This window comes from Diospyros lotus, chromosome 6 (genome assembly GCF_014633365.1).
Source record: "Diospyros lotus cultivar Yz01 chromosome 6, ASM1463336v1, whole genome shotgun sequence".
Taxonomy (NCBI): domain Eukaryota; kingdom Viridiplantae; phylum Streptophyta; class Magnoliopsida; order Ericales; family Ebenaceae; genus Diospyros; species Diospyros lotus.
In genome coordinates this window covers 14,657,430-14,675,025 of record NC_068343.1, presented here as the reverse complement: position 1 = coordinate 14,675,025, position 17,596 = coordinate 14,657,430, and the positions used below count along the sequence as shown (strand labels likewise).

At 35.7% G+C, this 17,596-nt stretch overlaps 2 protein-coding genes across 4 annotated transcripts; one reads left to right on the top strand and one right to left on the bottom strand.

Annotated features, from left to right (window-relative positions):
• Positions 1-210: 210 nt before the first annotated feature.
• On the bottom strand, positions 211-2,607 carry LOC127803085 (transcription factor MYB20-like). Its single transcript, XM_052339108.1, has 3 exons — positions 2,191-2,607; positions 1,520-1,649; positions 211-1,165 (listed from the first exon to the last, which is right to left on the bottom strand). The coding sequence occupies exons 1-3, from the start codon at positions 2,321-2,323 to the stop codon at positions 457-459; spliced, it is 972 nt and encodes a 323-aa protein (XP_052195068.1). The 5' UTR covers positions 2,324-2,607; the 3' UTR covers positions 211-456.
• A 3,848-nt stretch (positions 2,608-6,455) lies between these two features.
• Positions 6,456-17,350, top strand: LOC127803457 (ADP-ribosylation factor-like protein 8c). 3 transcript variants are annotated; one of them, XM_052339692.1, is made up of 6 exons: positions 6,456-6,660; positions 15,942-16,023; positions 16,124-16,156; positions 16,259-16,380; positions 16,780-16,941; positions 17,037-17,350. In XM_052339692.1, the coding sequence occupies exons 1-6, from the start codon at positions 6,623-6,625 to the stop codon at positions 17,179-17,181; spliced, it is 582 nt and encodes a 193-aa protein (XP_052195652.1). In that variant the 5' UTR covers positions 6,456-6,622; the 3' UTR covers positions 17,182-17,350. The 3 variants fall into 3 exon arrangements, with proteins under 3 accessions (XP_052195652.1, XP_052195653.1, XP_052195650.1); XM_052339693.1 differs by lacking the exon at positions 15,942-16,023; XM_052339690.1 differs by having other exon boundaries at positions 15,942-16,156; positions 16,263-16,380.
• The last annotated feature ends 246 nt before the right edge of the window (positions 17,351-17,596 follow it).

Genomic DNA, 17,596 nt, shown 5'->3' with positions numbered 1-17,596 from the left:
CCAGTCGGATACACTAGGTAAGTGGCTTCTTACTTGGTGGTATTCATTAGTCGCGGCAAAAGCAAAAAAGAAAAATAAACACACATTTTAGAAACAATATATAATATATGGCAGCTCCTCTTAGCAATAAAATAAAATGAAACTAAATCCAAAAATATACAGCAGAGAGAGAGGAGGCCTACCAGGTCGACTAAATTAATGCATATGCACAGGACGATACAGTAGTAATATTAATATTCTTACTTTGAGAAACAAATTGTTTTTATTCAAGTCGAGCAGGGACGAACTACAAAACAAAACAATTGTAGCATTTAAGTCGACTGACGTGTGGTAATGTTAACTGAGAGAGAGAGAGAGAGAGAGAGAGAGAGAGAGGGGGGGGAGGGAGAGAACTCTATTATATATCCACCAAATTACAAAGCAGCCCCACACGGGAATTCCGATTTCCCACGCAGATCACGAGAGCTCAAGCCCCATTCTCGGGTACTGTACTGCAGCTGCCTCAACAGTGGCAATATTGTCATTGTGCCGGTCACTGTCGCCACCATGAATCAACAAATCCAAAGCACTGGTCATGAGTTCATCGTCCCAGAAGTAGTCCAAGCTTGTGAAGTCCCAGTCAAAATTTGGCAACTCCAAGTATTCCAGTGTGTGATTAGAGGAGGAGGAGGAGGAGGAGGAAGAAGAAGATGATGAAGAGGTGGCGATGGTTGGTGATGATGATGATGAAGTTGCAGAAGGGTCGAGCAGATTGATCTCGTGGGGTTCAATCAGTGGGACTTCATCTGTGGAAAAGCCATTGTTGAACTCCATTGTGGGAATTAATGGGTTTTCCCTGTTGTTTCTGACTACGTGATCCTCTTCTTTGTTGGCCTCGGTGTTAACGGGTGACTGGATTAAAGGTGTGGTCTCCATTAATCTCTTGTCTTCTTCGCCCATGCAATCATTATCAGAGATGCCAGAAGATTGCAATGGTTGATGATGATCTGGGTCTTTTGGTTGTGGCTGTTGTGGAGATTGATGATCAGTCACCGGTGGCGGCAGTGGCTTGTGGGTGAGAGGATCAATCCCCATCTTCCTAAGCTTTTTCTTGATGTGGGTATTCCAGTGGTTCTTTATCTCATTATCTGTTCTTCCAGGCAGGTGAGATGCAATCTTGGACCATCTGCAATCAAAACCCCATTTTGCAGAGAAAATAAGAGATGAATTAGTTCCAAAATTTTAAACAACTCCTAGAATTAAAATAATATACTGAATGGTAATATATAAATAGTGAATGGGACTATCCAAGGCTGTAGCTCATGTCTGCCACTAGCATAGAGTCTAGAGCTAGCCATTCATAGCCCATAAACTACACACATAAGTACATGCAGAGACTCAATTAAGTTATCGCAATATTCAGCCATTCATAGATCAATTGGTATAGAAGACAAAAACCAAAAAATGAATTGAGGGATGGAGACAAAATAACAATGATACAGAGGAGCAGGGAATAGAGTGAGAGAAAGAATATTGAAACCTGTTCCCAAGCTGGGCATGGAGATCAATTACCATCTTCTCTTCGGACTCTGATAAGAGACCCCTCTTCAAGTCTGGCCTCAGATAGTTTGTCCATCTCAACCTGCAGCTCTTTCCACATCTTAGCAGCCCTGCAATTAACGCCAACCATACATATCAAATTCTATAAAAATAAATAATTAATAATATCAGCAATAACTCTTTCTGTCTTTCTTTCTGGCTCTCCATTGAAGCCGGGGAAGTGCTCTGCGCCACTACCACCCCTTTTTGAAAAGTTTTTTTCCGAGGCATCTTTTCTAGCATTCGTATACTTCTATAATGATTGTCAACCAGCAACCTTTTTCAATCCAAATTCTTAATTTCTTGAGAAAATTAATTAACCAAATTAAACTTAATAGAATAAGAAGAATATGCAAACATATTCAAGTGGTTTATTTCTAATCCAGGAAAGTCTCAATGTATAAGGGTAATATGTTAGTGTATATATTGCATTTTTCCAATAAAAATTCAGTAAAATATCATTTTCATCCCAGAAAATCAATCCCTTCCCCTCCCTATCTATCTCTGAAGAAGTTGTAGGCAAAATTTGGGTTTTGTGAATTAGGGCAATACGCGCTCACACGCACACACACATACATATACGTGTCCCTGTGTGTCCCCGTGCGTGTGTACCTGCAAGTTTAGGGACAGCTCTCCAGCAGCATTGGCCATTGGTGAGGATGAAGCTAATGAGCTTCTTGTCCTCTTCAGCTGTCCATGGTCCCTTCTTCAACCCTACTTTGTCGCAGCAAGGCTGTCTCCCCATCTTCTTCCTCTTTATCTCCTCTCCAAGTTTAACTATATATATGAATACACTCCCACAAAAACCTCAACTTCCAAACCAATTCAAACTCAACCAAAAGTTGCACAGAGGATTGACCAAAGATCAATATATACTGAAGGAGATGACTGATGAGAAGCTATATATATATATATATATGTCAGAGAGATCGATCAACAGATCGAGAGAGAGAGAGAGAGAGAGGAAAACTTAATTGAGGGACTCAACAACACCACCTTCTTCTTATGTATATGTATATATAAACCCAAATCTGTCAAGTGTGGCTAGGACTAGGGGACTCATACATTAGTGCACATTTTATAATTAAAAGTATTTGGAATTTTGACTACACAAGTGTTAATCGGAAAGCGCCATCTTATCCAACCCCAACCCAACCCTTGCTTCAATCTCACGTATGAGAAATTGAGTATACCCCACCATCTTCGCTCTACTTTGCATGGGTAAAAAGTAAAAAAGTAAGTTAAACACATGCCAAAATCATGTGAAGAAAAAATGAATTATGTAGTATTTCTATATATATATACATGTGTATGCATGTATATGCAGTTTAATATGATTTCTATACTGTAAGAACACTCAAACTATACAAGACTCTACTTTTACTCTTTCATGGTCCCACAACCTTACGTGTAAAGCAAATTAAACCTCAAATTCTAACCCCAAGAGACAGAAAAACAAAACCAAGAGGGTTATCAACATGACAGAGCTGGTTCAAAATTGATGGGGTGAGGCTGAATTTTCAATTGATGGTACTCAATAAAGCTTCATAATTTGTTTCATTGATTTTTCATCTCTAAATAATGAAGTAATCAGGAATTATATTGTTAAAGAGAATAAAAATTTAATTTCTATATAAAATCATTCAAGTCTATTATTTTTATGATCATTCCAAGTCTTCGTTGCGAGAATTAATTTCATTCGACAAAAAGAAAAACCCACTAAAATATAGAAAGTATAATTATTAATTATTGCCGCTAAAATCTCAGTATTAATCATCTTTGAAGAAAGAATTGAGGGAACAAATAATTATTTATTGAAAGGAATATCTACTGTAACGTTTAATAACAAAAATATATATAGATGTGATTCATTTTGTGTGAGAAAATTATTCTTTCTTTCGTGACTTAATTTCCACACTAATAATATGCATATATAAGTTTCTGCATGAGATCTACTTTTATTTTCTCAGCAAACATGGACGACAACAATATATATTTTCAAAGTCTCTGTGGATATATAACAGGAGTCTTCCGATTAATTTCCACTTCCAAAGTAACATGTCTTCTCGTCTCGTGTGTCAGAAATCTATATATGTCTTGGCCATGCATGCATGTTGACCTTAATTACATGTATACCCTCGTTGCAGCCTAATTAATTAATTAGGCGCCATTTTCATCATCTTTTTCCTTTTCTGTTCCCCGCAATTTTGACGTCATCCAAACGCATTCATGATGACAATAATATCAAATGAGTGAGGCCACGTTATATATATGGAAAATTAACAGATACTGAGATTCAATCGTGACCAAATAGGCCCCATTACAACTTATATTTTTACATAGTTTTTTTTTTTTTTTTTTCTTTTGTTTTCATTATAAACTAGTTTTCTAGAAATATTACATAAGGTTTAATATAATTGCAACAATTACCACGGCTTTCTTTTTTTTTTTTTTTTAAAGAGGAAAGAAAAAAGAAAATGAAGACTAAAATGATTTTTTATCCCTTTGTTTAACAGAAAGATCGAGAAATGATTGTTATTTCTAAAATATGATCGAGTAATTCTTGCAACCATGTCAAACCTTAGAAGGTAATTACTATAATTTTTTAAAACTTTTTTATTCATATATGAATTACCTAATTTCTTTTGTTTATTATTATTATTTTGCTAGTCAAAATGCACATAAATAATTAGCCTTCGACCAAGGAATTGTATGGAGAAAGTGGAAAAGCCAAAAAAAATTCCGTTGGTTTTGTCATATGGGGGTGTCATTCAAGAAAACAACCTTCAAATAAGCAAAGCATGACACCTTAACAAACATTTTGATTTGGCCTAATCCTAATTTTGAAGCTACGTTATTATTTTATTTTATTTTTTTTGTAATATCATAATTGTTAGGTAAAAATTATATTCAAAATCCGTTTATTAGCTAGGGATGAAAATGTTTTCATAAATATCCAATGAATCTAAATTATTTTGAACTATAAGCATAATTTTTTATCCAACAAGATAGGTGTGGATGAAAATAAAAATACTAACATGGGTACGAGTATAATCAGGGACAGATCATACAAGGTCTTCAACCCACATCAAACTTACAACTATTAATCAATATATATATATATACACATCAGGCGTTACACTTGTAAAAGATTTTTTAGTGAAATTTGAGAAGTACTGCAAGCATTTGTAAAAGAAAGAGAGCATCCAAACCCTCAAATGATTAAGGGACATATATCAATCGCTTGTATTATAACTTATCATAATTATTAATTTTTGTTTGTCAACAAATAATTGTGCATAAATAAAGTGTAGACTATCTTAGAAGGCATGTATGTTGTCCAGCTCCTCAGCTGGGGCTGCTTGGCCCAATACTACATCATTCATTCATTCATTCACTCTCTTAGAATGGGCTATTTTAATATTATCCATCATTCTCTTCTCTAACGGCGATGGGCTACCCAAGGCCCAAGCGACATAAATAAATAACAAAACCATCATGATTCTTGTGCTTGTTTATATATTTTTAATACTATAAATAAATGCACTTACTTTCTAAAATTGATGCATACAAATTAATGCCTTCTTACTTTTGGAAGATGTTTTCTTTTAAAAATATTTTCTTTTATTCTTTTATTTTTTTGTTTACTTGTCTTCTAAGTTATTATTTATTAATCTTTTTATTATATATCTAAATTATTTTAATCATGACTTTATATCTTATTTTAAGAGAGGTTACTCTTGATCTTATGCATATGATCTTATTTTTTCGTTTTATCTTTTTTTAATATAATCACACATTAATAGTAATATGCTCATCTTAATTAAATATATTCATATCTTACTTATGTTACTTCTTAACTCCCAAACACTTTAAATTATATAAAAAAGATGGTCTATGATCATTTTAACAAAAACCTCTTTAACTATAAAGTAATTTTATAATTGCATAAAACATTATATGCACTTCTTTATTTTAATCACCTTACATTCTTTTTGAGTAAGATGCCTATTTTTGAACAATTGGTCCAATATATTAAGATTAATTTTTTATTTAAATAACTTAATTTCTAACTCTTACAATAATATTATAAATAATATTAAAAGTCATAATTGATGATAGTATCACATGTAATATAGTAAATCTGTCAATGTTTATAGTGTTATCAAAATCTATAATTTTTTGGTTATAACATGATACTAAATCTATATCTATTTTCTCTCCCTTTCTTCTTCTACGCAACGATGGGGCTCTAGCAGCTCTGGCCACAGTGGTCGGAGCTTTGTTCTTTTTAATTTTAATATAATTAATAAAAATATTAATATGATTATATATATCTAAATTTATGTATATGAATTTACGTATGAAGATATTATTATTTATATAATTATATAAATATGTAATTTTAAGTCTTATCACTATTTCATTTCGTAATTAAGTTTATTTCATCACTATTTAATTTAAATACCAAAGGAGTTGTTCAGTTTAAAATTTTTCATTGTAAGTTGTAAATTTAATACTTTTTACTCATCAAAAATTAGATAAAAAAATATCTTGAGATATTACTTAATACATAAAAATTTTATACTTTCAAAATTTTAAATTTTAAATTATTTGTTTTCTATTTTGTAATTAGAAATAAAAAATAAAGTGACAGTCTTCTTGGGCCGGCGGCCTGGCAAATATAGGCCATGTATATGGGCCGGGCCAGATGCATTATTGTCAAGGTTGATTTAACCAATGTTTTCCACCAACATCAACATGGGGTGGAGGCCATCGCGCAAGCCACGTGGATCAGAATCGGGTTGGCATTAACAATAACTGACGACACTTACGAAGCCAAGCAAGCAAGATTATTACCCCCCCCTCTCCCCCCCCACACACGCACACTCTCTCTCTCGCCGCGAAGTTTGGTTTGCTTCAGCAATAATAATACTCTCTTCTCGTCGTCTTCTTCCTTCCTTTGTTCTCTTCTCTTCTTTTGCTTTCTCCGTATTCGAAACAATACCCAGGCGAGGCGTGTTTATTGGCGCTTCCTCCGTAAATGGGTTTGTGGGATGCCCTCCTCCATTGGCTTCGCAGGTAAACTAACTACTCCTTTTTCGCTCATTCTCATCTATGTATGTATTCCTCTGAATCGGTTTCCATGCTTTTCTGGGATGTTGTTGTTGGTAGTTTATCTGGGTTCAACGAATTGGTCTCATTCTTTACCTTAATAGTTGTTTAGCAGTTTCAAGAAGGAGATACTTTAGTTTCATTTCGTCTGTTTTGGCTTCTGGGTTGGAAACAAAGTGGAAGATTGAATCCCCCGCCGGGTGGGATGGATTTTTTCGGTTCTTGCAAAGGGACGAAAGAAATTAATTAGTCTGATCTACTTGGATTGAATGAAATTCGTTCTTGGGGTTTTCTGGAATTTGCAATCTCTTTTTTTTTGGGGGGGGGGGGGGGGGGGGGGGGGGGCGCTTCTTGTACTGGTTCGTGTGTTAAACTTGTGTTTAAGCCAGTTGCCTATCCATTTAGAGTACGGGAACCCTGGTTTCTAAAACACCTCATTTATCCCCTTTCAACTCAACATGTATTCTATATGCCTTCTTTTACGAAATACATACACATGGAAGGGTCTATTGATGAAGTCAATTGTGTTGTTGGGGTAAACAACAATAATTAATATGAAAACCGGTATAAGAAAGCTGCAAGTAATGATTGAAGTAGATGGCACTCCAACGAACAATGAAATTAATATAGATCGAGTCGTGTAAAAATGTTGTCCTGAAGACATAATCGCCCTGCATTGACAGTTAGCAGACTACGGTGATAGTCTTAGCAGAATGAAACGATCTCACCTGCAGAACAACAGTCAAGAACTGCCGAAGCTGACAGAACTTCAAAGGCTATTTTGCTCTTTGTTTTGGAAAGAAGAAAGATTGGAGAAATGAAATAAGCTCTGTGATGAACAATAAAAATGGAGTAGAAATTCTCCAAATTTCCGTAGCAGAAGAGAGTGAGAGAGTGGAGCTCCTTAGAATTTTTCACACGAAACTGGAAGCTGAATTATATACATAGCATTGGACCATTGGACACCCGAACACAATCACAGGAAAATGGAGGCAGCCGCGCATGAAATGAGGAAATCAACAGCAGAAAAATCGGAAAGCTGCCTGGGACTGGGACCGCAACAGCACTCACGGAGCAGCAGTTTCCAAAAGATATTTCGAATAAAATTAAAATTAAAATAATATATTAAATAAATTTTTTCTAAAAAATATATTATTTTATTCTTATTGATCCGATCCGATCCGAACCGACCGACCTGATGGGCGGCGGCGGCGGCAGCGCGCGCGTGTGGGTATGGATTTGCCCGCTCACAAAATTTGGGTGCCCCTTAAGGCCCAAACCCAATATCATGATTTGGGCTATTTATATCCACTTAGAATCTCTTCACCAAGCAATGTGGAATAAACACTCCCACACACATAGCACAATACATTCACACATAACAATCTCCCACATGAGTGTAAGTGTGCTGAGACAAAACAGAACAAAGCAGCATGAAGATACAGAGAGCAAACAGATAAGTTATGTATCAGGTAAGGTGTCTTTTGGACTTGAACCTTTCTTAGTGAATACCTATCAAACTTACCGAAGAAATAGTGAGACTAGCTCTTAAACAATCTTTCTCGTGGTAAATCGAGACAATAGATATCACACACAACTCATCTTATACCATTGAGTTCTATACGATTGTGTCCATTTGGGTCCTGGACAACATTCTGAATTCATGAGAGCTCTAGAGAACTCAAGCCATTTGATCAAATCTCATAGAAGCGACCCACTTCTACTCTCATATAGGTAAATACTGATTAAGAGTACTCTGTCACTACTCCTCTTAAGCAAGATATCAATATTACCTTAAACACCGACAAAACACACACTCTAATTACACCTTAGAAATGGGAAGAAACTAGAAGTTTCTCAATGTGTTAACTATGAATTACTCCAGCCAGTTTTCCTATTTAACCTAAATCTTGGGATCTCCAGTCAACTAGGTTAGGTTACCACCGGATAATTCATTTATAGGCTTTAGCCCAATTCCTTTGGTTGTATATGTGACTTGCTCTCTGGTCACTTCTTTTGTCAAAGGATCTGCTATATTTTCTTTCGACTTCACATAGTCACCGGAAATTATTCCATTGGTGAGCAGTTTGCCTTATTGTATTATGCCTTCGCCTTATATGTCTTATCTTTCCATTGTAGACACTGTTCTTAGCTCTCATCGAAGCAACTAAGTTGTCACAATATATACATATAGCGTTTACAGGCTTTAGCCACAATGGAATGTCTTCAAGGAAATGTCGAAGCCATTCTGCTTCTTCACCTGTTTTATCAAGAGCTATAAACTCAGATTCCATTGTAGATCGTGCTATACACGTCTGTTTTGAAGACTTTCATGACACAGCAGCACCACCTAAGGTAAAAACATACCCACTGGTTGATCTAGTCTTTGAGCTATCAGATATCCAATTAGCATCACTAAATCCTTCTAGTACAGGTAGATACCTCATATAACATAATCCATAGTCAAGAGTGTATTTTAAGTATCTAAGTACCCTGACTAGTGCAATCCAATGATCATGTCCAGGATTGCTTGTGTATCTTGCCAATCTACCTACTAAGTAGGCAATATCAGGTCTTGTACAATTTATTATGTACATCAAACTTCTAATAACCCTTGAGTATTCTAGAGGAGATACACCTCCATTATTATTCTTCTTTAACTTAGAATTTGGATCAAATGGAGCAACTATTGGCTTACTCTCATAATGATCATATTTTTTCAACACTTTTTCTATATAGTGTGACTGAGAAAGCACATATCTTTCATAATTTCTTATTATTCGAATTCCAAGAATGACATCGGGAAGACCTAGGTCTTTCATGTCAAAATTAAAATTCAACATCTTCTTTGTAAATTCTATAATATTTCTGTTAGTACCCACTATCAACATATCATCTACATACAAGCACACAATGACACATTCGTGATTTATATTTTTAACATAAACACATTTATCACACTCATTTATTTTAAACCTATTTGATAACATAGTATGATCAAATTTCTCATGCCATTGTTTGGGTGCTTGTTTCAACCCATAAAGAGACTTTAGCAATTTACAAACTTTCTTTTCATGTCCCTTTACAACAAACTCTTCAGGTTGTTCTAGATAGACTTTTTCTTTTAAGTCTCCATTTAAGAATGCAGTCTTTACATTTATTTGATGTATTTATAAATTATGTAAAGTTGCAATAGCAATCAACATTCTTATAGACGTGATTCTCGTCACTGGGGAATAGGTATCAAAGAAATCTAGTCTCTCTTTTTGACAATATTTTTTGGCTACTAAGTGAGCCTTATATTTATCAATAGTGCCATCAGCCTTCAATTTTCTTTTGAAGATCCATTTGCATCTAATTGGTTTACTCCCCAGAGGTAAGTTCACCAATACCCACGTGTTATTTTGCATAATGGATTCTATTTCACTATTGATAGCTTTTTTCCAATATGGAGCGTCAGATGAAGACATAGTTTCATCATAGGTTTGAGGCTCATCTTCCAACATATAGGTTACCAAATTTGGTCCAAAAGAGCTAGCTTTCTTGACTCTTTTGCTTCTTCTAGGTTCAAATTTAGTTTCCTGATCATCTTGACCTTTCGAAGAATTTGCCTCATAATTCGTTTTGGTACCACAATTGTTGTGTCTTTCTTCCTTAAAAGGAAATATATTCTCAAATAATTCAACTTCAATAGATTCCATAATTGTGTTGTTATTAATATTAGGAGTTTCTGATTTAATAATATAGTCTATAAAGTCAGAATCAATAGTTTTAGGTCCAAGTTTAGTCTTTTATGGTAAAGGCACTTGTACCTTTTGCTAAACATCCCCACACTTTCAGGATTTTGTAGGAAGGTTGCTTTCCATTCCACATTTCATAAGGAGACTTATTAGTTGGGTAAATCATACTAAAGGTCACAAAACTTTGGTGTTCTTTTTAATTTGATCACTAAACTTCAATTTCTTGCAAAGTGATAACAAAACTTTAAAATGTTTTGCAATGTGATCACTAAAGTGATTTTTTGATGATTTCTAGCTGAAATTGTTGACGTGGTGATGATGTGGTGCTAACGTGGCGATGATTTAGCCATTGCCACGTCAGCAATTTTGGTGAGAAATTATTCAAAAATCACTTTAGTGACCATATTGCAAAACATTTTAAAGTTTTGTTATTACTTTGCAAGGAATTGAAGTTTAGTGACCAAATTGAAAAGGACACAAAAGTTTTATGACATTTGGTATGATTTACCCCTTATTAGTTTTTTATGTGGGATTTTATTCAATATTAAATTTGCAGTAAGCAAAGCTTCCCCCCACAAATTATGGGGTAATCCCAAACTATTTAGCATGCAATTAACCATGTCTTTTAATGTTCGATTTTTCCTTTCAACTACACCATTTTGTTGTGGTGTACAAGGTGTTGTGGTTTGATGGATTATACTATGAACTTCACAGAACTCAGAAAGAGACGATGATTCATACTCACCACTTCTATCTGATCTTAGCACATTTAATTTCTTTCCAAGTTGATTTTTAATTTCTACCTTATATGTTATAAAAACATCTAAGATCTCATCTTTACTATGCAGTAAATAGACATAGCAATATTTACTACAATCATCAATAAATGATACAAAAAATTTTTTACCACCTCTTGTAGGAATACTTTTCATGTCACAAATATCACTGTAAATTAAATCAAGTAATTCATTGTTTCTTTCCACTGGTGGAAATGACTTTCTTGCAAACTTTGATTCAACACAAACTTCATATTTATGTCTTTTATCAATGTTAAAGTTAGGCAATAGTCCTAAAGTTACCATTATTTGTAGAGAATAATAATTGACATACCCTAACCTTGAATGCCAAACATCACACAACTCAACAATATAAAGAGAAGAGTTATTCTTATTATTATTCTTAGGAACTTGGGCTAATACATTGAGTTTAAACATGCCATCATGCAGATAGCCCCTTCCCACATACAAACCCCCTTTAGTCAGAATAAATTTGTTTGACTCAAATACGAGCCTAAACCCATATTTGTTCAACATAGTTCCAGAAACTAAATTCTTTCGAATTTCAGGCACATACCAGACATCAGAGAGGGTAAGTATTTTGCCAGAGGTCCATTTCAGCAAGACCTTGCCTTTTCCTTCCACAGTAAAAGCTAAAACATTCCCCATATACAGCTTCTCAGTGCAATCTAACTTTTCATAAGTGGTGAACAGAGACTTATCCCCACAAATGTGCCTCGTGGCCCCTATGTCAATCCACCAACCCTTGTTATCAGTAACCATGCAAACATCATAAGCGACTGCAACAAGATTGTTATCTTCCATCACATTAGCCTGACTAGGCTTGGTTTTGCACTGGTTGTTGCCAGAGCTCTGTCTCTTCTTGTGATGGCAATCAATAGCTCTATGACCCGTCTTGCCACACACCCAATAACTGCCTTGGATGCATTTGTTAGCAGCATTATTTTTAGGACCCAGGTGCCCACTCTTCTTCTTAGCTTGTTGCTTTTTGGGTTGGGACCTTGGAGTTGGAGCCTCAACAATATTGGCTCTTGTTTCAAACTTATGAGATATTTTGTCTCCCTTTCTATTGTCCTCTTCAATACAGAGTCTAAGGGTTAGATCCTCCATAGACAACTCCTTTCACTTGTGCTTGAGATAATTCTTGAAATCTTTCCATGAAGGTAGCAGTTTCTCAATCACAGCAGCAATTTGGAATGGTTCATTAATGACCATTCCCTTATTGTGCAAATCACTAATAATGATTTGCAATTCTTCCATCTGGTTGACTACCAATTTGGTATTAACCATTTTGAAGTCTAAAAACTTCCCCACAAGAAATTTCTTGGACCCAGCATCTTCCAGCTTATATTTCTTGTCTAAAGCTTCCCACAGTTGCTTAGATGTCTGATAGGCATTGCAATAGACATTGTATAGTGAATCTGTCAATCCACTCAAAATATAATTCTGACACAGGAAGTCAGGATACAGCCAAACTTCTTTGGCAACTTTAGTTTCGGGAGTCTTGTTTTCTTCGGTAGTAACCGGGCAGTCCTCCTTAAGGATATGAGTCAGGTTCAGCGTGATGAGGTAAAACACCATTTTCTGTTGCCATCTTTTAAAATCTTCGCCATTAAATTGTTGTGGCTTTTCAACATGAGGAGTCGTCTTGGCGACAATAAGCCCAACAACAGTGGCAGAGGTGGCACCCGACACGATGGCCGGAGTTATGTTTGGAGCAGTGACCGGGGCAGCAAAGGAGGCAGCATCAGGAACATTAGTGTTGGTGGCCATGGTAGCTTATAAAAACTCTGTCTTCAGATTATTGGGGTAAACATCAATAATTAATATAAAAATCGATACAAGAAAGCTGCAAGTAATTACCGAAGTAGATGGCACTGCCACGAGCAATGAAATTAATATAGATTGAGTCGCGCAAAAGCGTTGTCCTGAAAACAGAATTGCCTTGCACCGACAGCTAGCAGACTACAACAATAGTCTTACCAGAATGAAATGATTTCACCGGCAAAACAACAACCAAGAACTGTTGGAGCTGTCAGAACTCAAGGGGGTATTTTGCTCTTTGTTTTGGAAAGAAGAAAGATTGGAGAAATGAAATAAGCTCTCTGATGAACAGTAAAAATGGAGAAGAAATTCTCCAAATTTCCGTAGCAGAAGAGAGAGTGAGAGAGTGGAGCTCCTTAGAATTTTTCACACGGAACTGGAAGCTGAATTATATACATAGCATTGGACCATTGGACACCCCGACACAATCACAGGAAAATGGAGGCAGCCGCGCATGAAATGAGGAAAGCAGCAGCAGAAAAATTGGAAAGCTGCCTGGGACTGGGACCGTGACAGCACTCATGGAGCAGCAGTTTCCAAAAGATATTTCGGATAAAATTAAAATTAAAATAATATATTAAATAAATTTTTATTTAAAAATATATTATTTTATTCTTATTGATCCAATCGACCGGACGGATGGCAGTGGTGCGCGCGTGGGTATGGATTCGCCCACTCACAAAATTTGGGTGCCCCTTAGGACCCAAATCCAATATCATGATTTGGGCTATTTATACCCACTTAGAATCTCTTCACCAAGTAATGTGGGACAAACACTCCCACACAACAAATTGCTCTTTCTTATCACTTGTCTGGCATGCCTACAATCTGTGAATTCGAGAACTTCCCCTAGTCCAAAATAAAAGATGCACGATTTGTTTTTCTTTTTGGTTGCTTGGACATTATTTCTTATTCGCATAAAAGAGTATATTTTTGTTTTTTTCACATCTTGGATAGCATGATATCCATGACCCAGAAAGTTGCCTCGAGTTCATGCAGCATGGCTTAACATTTTCCTTTGACTACAAATCTTACAATTTCTTGGATGAAGTTGCACACTTAACTAAATTTTTATCATACTTGTTTGAGTTCTAGTACGTTAACTGCATGCTTAATCTTTCTTTTTTTTTTGGTTTTTTTGAATACCAGTAAGATAGACAACTACAATCAAAACAAAGTCGGAACTACTTTTGAATCTAAACCAGAAAGGCCACCAACAATAGAACCAAAAATTAAGAGACTATCCTTGAGTTGATCCCCTTAGAGAACCCCAAAACCTTGCACAACAACAACAACATATCCAGCCTTTATCCCACTATGTGAGGTCGGCTACATGAATTCTAGACTTCCATGTATTTCTGTCTTTTGTCATATCTTCATTTAAATCCATACACTTCATATCAAACTTTAATGTCTCTCCCAAAGTCTTCTTGGGTCTGTCTCTACCTCTTTTTTTGACTAATTGTTCCATTTCATCAATTCTCCTCACAGGAGCGTCTCTTGGTCTCCTTCTCACATGACCAAACCATCTTAGTCTATTATCTCTCATCTTCTCCTCTATTGGCACTACTCCTACCTTATTACGAATAACTTGATTTATAATTTTATCTTTTCTTGTATGGCCGCACATCCATCTTAACATCCTCATCTCCGCTACGCTCGTGTTTTGCTCATGCTGGTATTTGACTGCCCAACATTCTGAGCCATATAACAAGACTGGTCTTATAGCTATCTTATAGAATTTTTCTTTTAGTTTTAATGGGATTTTACCATCACATAACACCTCCGATGCATTTTTCCATTTTAACCAACCTGCCTTAATTCTATGTGTGACATCCTCGTGAATTTCTCCATCTTTTTGAATCATTGATCCCAGATATCAAAAATGGTCTTTTCTTTGTAAGATTTGGTCCTCCAATTTTATTATAACATCCTCCACTCTTGCATTCTTACTAAATTTACATTCCATATATTCTGTTTTCTTTCTACTTAATTTAAATCCCTTAGATTCTAAATTGTTTCTCCACAACTCAAGTTTAGTGTTCATTCCTTATTTTGTTTCATCCACTGACACTATGTCGTCTGCAAATAGCATACACCATGGCACCTCTGTCTGGATATCTTTAGTGAGTTCATCCATTACTAAGGCAAATAAGTATGGACTTAGTGCAGAACCTTGATGCAGTTCTATTGTAATTTTAAACGGTTCAGTGTCCATTCCGCATGTTTTGACCCTTGTTTTTGCACCGTGATACATGTCCTTAAGGGTTTATATATACGCTATTTGGACTCATTTCTTCTTTAAAACCCTCCATAATACTTCTCTAGGGATCCTATCATAGGCCTTTTCTAGATCTATAAACACCATAAATAGGTCCTTTTGATGATCTCGATACTTTTCCCATTAGGCGCCTCAGTAGGTATATAGCTTCCATTGTTGACCTATCAGGCATAAAACCAAACTAATTTTCCGATACCTCTGTTTCTTTTCTGAGCCTCTGCTCTATTATTCTCTCCCAAAGTTTCATGGTAGGCTCATTAATGTTGGGCAGTAACTGATTTAACATATGAAGCAAATACTCATTTCAATCAAGATCTCCAACTTAGCAAGGCCCACTCAAAAGCAATATGCATGATATTTAGTTCTCTTCGATCTCTAAACTTTTTTAGGCAAAATAAAGACAACTAGATTGTGTCTTCTAGTTACAATATGTATGATATTGTTAAAATGAAGAGTAAAAAATTCATAATGGTTGTGCTCTATTCTTTTGCTATGGTCTAATTTGTAAATTTCCATTCATTTTTGCTGAACCTAATTTACAATTTTCAGTTTTACATATTTTTTACCTTCCTTGTTTTTCTTTCTTCTTAATTGCCTGCCTTTCAGCTTATTTCTTAAGCAAGAAATGGAAATCTCCCTCGTAGGGCTTCACAATGCAGGAAAGACATCTCTTGTTAATGCCATAGCTGTATGTAAACAAGAAATCATCCTTTTATGCATACATATCCATCTGGTTGTTTCTATACATCTCTCATCTTTTAAGTATCTGTTGATTAAATTTTATTCAGACAAGAGAGTACAACGTGGACATGATTCCAACTGTAAGTTTGTTTCTTGTTTTTTCTAACCAAAATAAGTAATAGGCTCTCTATTATTCAGCATTAAGAAATCTTAGGGGTGTTTATTTCTGTCTTGAAAATCAGGTAGGTTTCGAAGTGCGAAAAGTTACCAAAGGCAATGTAACAATAAAAATTTGGGACCTTGGAGGGCAAAGCAGGTTTCGTGGCATTTGGGAGCGTTACTGCAGGGGAGTGTCTGCAATTCTGTAAGTCCTCAAGACTCCGATCATTTTATCACTCTCTCTTTTGTTGGTAAAAGTCCAAGTTTAAGACTTAAGTTGTTTCAACCAAATACATGCCATGAAGCAATAATTCTCTTTTCTGAAACTAAAATAAATTTATGTCTCATGTTTCACCAGCAGCATAACAAAGATCAGTGGACTGGATCAATAATGAAAATGTAATTAGGCATCAGCATGAGTTGCATATCTATTTTACACGAACATGTTTAAAAAATGAGCTGCAAAAATCTTAAAACTTTTGCCAAGATGCTAAGGTTGAAGAATTCTAGATTTTTGATCGTATGCATCAGCAGACAATAATTGTATCAATGTGTGTACTTTTCAATTGGATTGGTAATTTGTGGAGCCCTTGACATGACGCAGATACGTTGTTGATGCAGCTGATAGAGACAGTGTTCCAATATCTCAAAGTGAGCTGAAAGAGCTCTTATCAAGACCTTCCTTAACTGGAATTCCTATGCTGGTGCTTGGCAATAAAATCGACAGGTCAGAAGCTATTTCCAAGCAAGCACTGGTGAATCAGCTGTAAGTTTGCTTAAACCCTGCGGGCAATTTTTATGTGGACCACGTTTCTGGTCCTTTTCCTTATGCTTAAATTTTCCTACTTACCCGAACTGTAGAGATCTTCGATCAATCCAAGACAGAGAAGTGTGCTGCTATATGATCTCATGCAAGGATTCTGTAAACATTGACACAGTGATTGACTGGCTAATAAAACACTCGAAGACTAGTAAACGATCAGTTACTTCCCCTTTTTCTCAGTGATGAAGAACAGATCGAGGTTAACACGCTTATGCTCTGTAGATCTTCTTCTGCATAGGAAGTTCAGCTGGTTCAATCCTGGAACCATTTGTATACTTTGAGTTGCATTTGATCATGATCAGGTTCTCTCTGCAATGTCTGTAAAAGAGAAAAAATGCCACGCCCCTTCTTCTCTTGTTTATTTATTTTCATTCTGAATCTTTTTCTGTTCTTCAAAGGTCTCTGAAAAAAAAAAAGAAAAAAAGAAAAAGAAAGAAAGAAGGGGGTTTATGATTTCGAATGGGTAAGAAGCATACAAATGAATAAATTACTGATTCTAGTCTTTCGCTGTTATGTAACATAAGTCCAGTCTATGGTTTCCTTCCCACCGCACAGAAACAGGGAGAAGGGGCTGGCTTAGGTGCTATGTGGCACAGCT

Excerpts from the sequence above, each read along its gene's own strand:
- LOC127803085 (XM_052339108.1), bottom strand. The coding sequence starts at position 2,323 with ATGGGGAGACAGCCTTGCTGCGACAAAGTAGGGTTGAAGAAGGGACCA. Across the intron at positions 1,650-2,190 it reads AGCTGTCCCTAAACTTGCAG|GGCTGCTAAGATGTGGAAAG; the intron begins GTACACACGCAC and ends CGTTAATTGCAG. Across the intron at positions 1,166-1,519 it reads CATGCCCAGCTTGGGAACAG|ATGGTCCAAGATTGCATCTC; the intron begins GTTTCAATATTC and ends TTTTGATTGCAG.
- LOC127803457 (XM_052339690.1), top strand. The coding sequence starts at position 6,623 with ATGGGTTTGTGGGATGCCCTCCTCCATTGGCTTCGCAG. Across the intron at positions 16,157-16,262 it reads ACGTGGACATGATTCCAACT|GTTTCGAAGTGCGAAAAGTT; the intron begins GTAAGTTTGTTT and ends AAAATCAGGTAG. Across the intron at positions 16,942-17,036 it reads CAAGCACTGGTGAATCAGCT|AGATCTTCGATCAATCCAAG; the intron begins GTAAGTTTGCTT and ends CCCGAACTGTAG.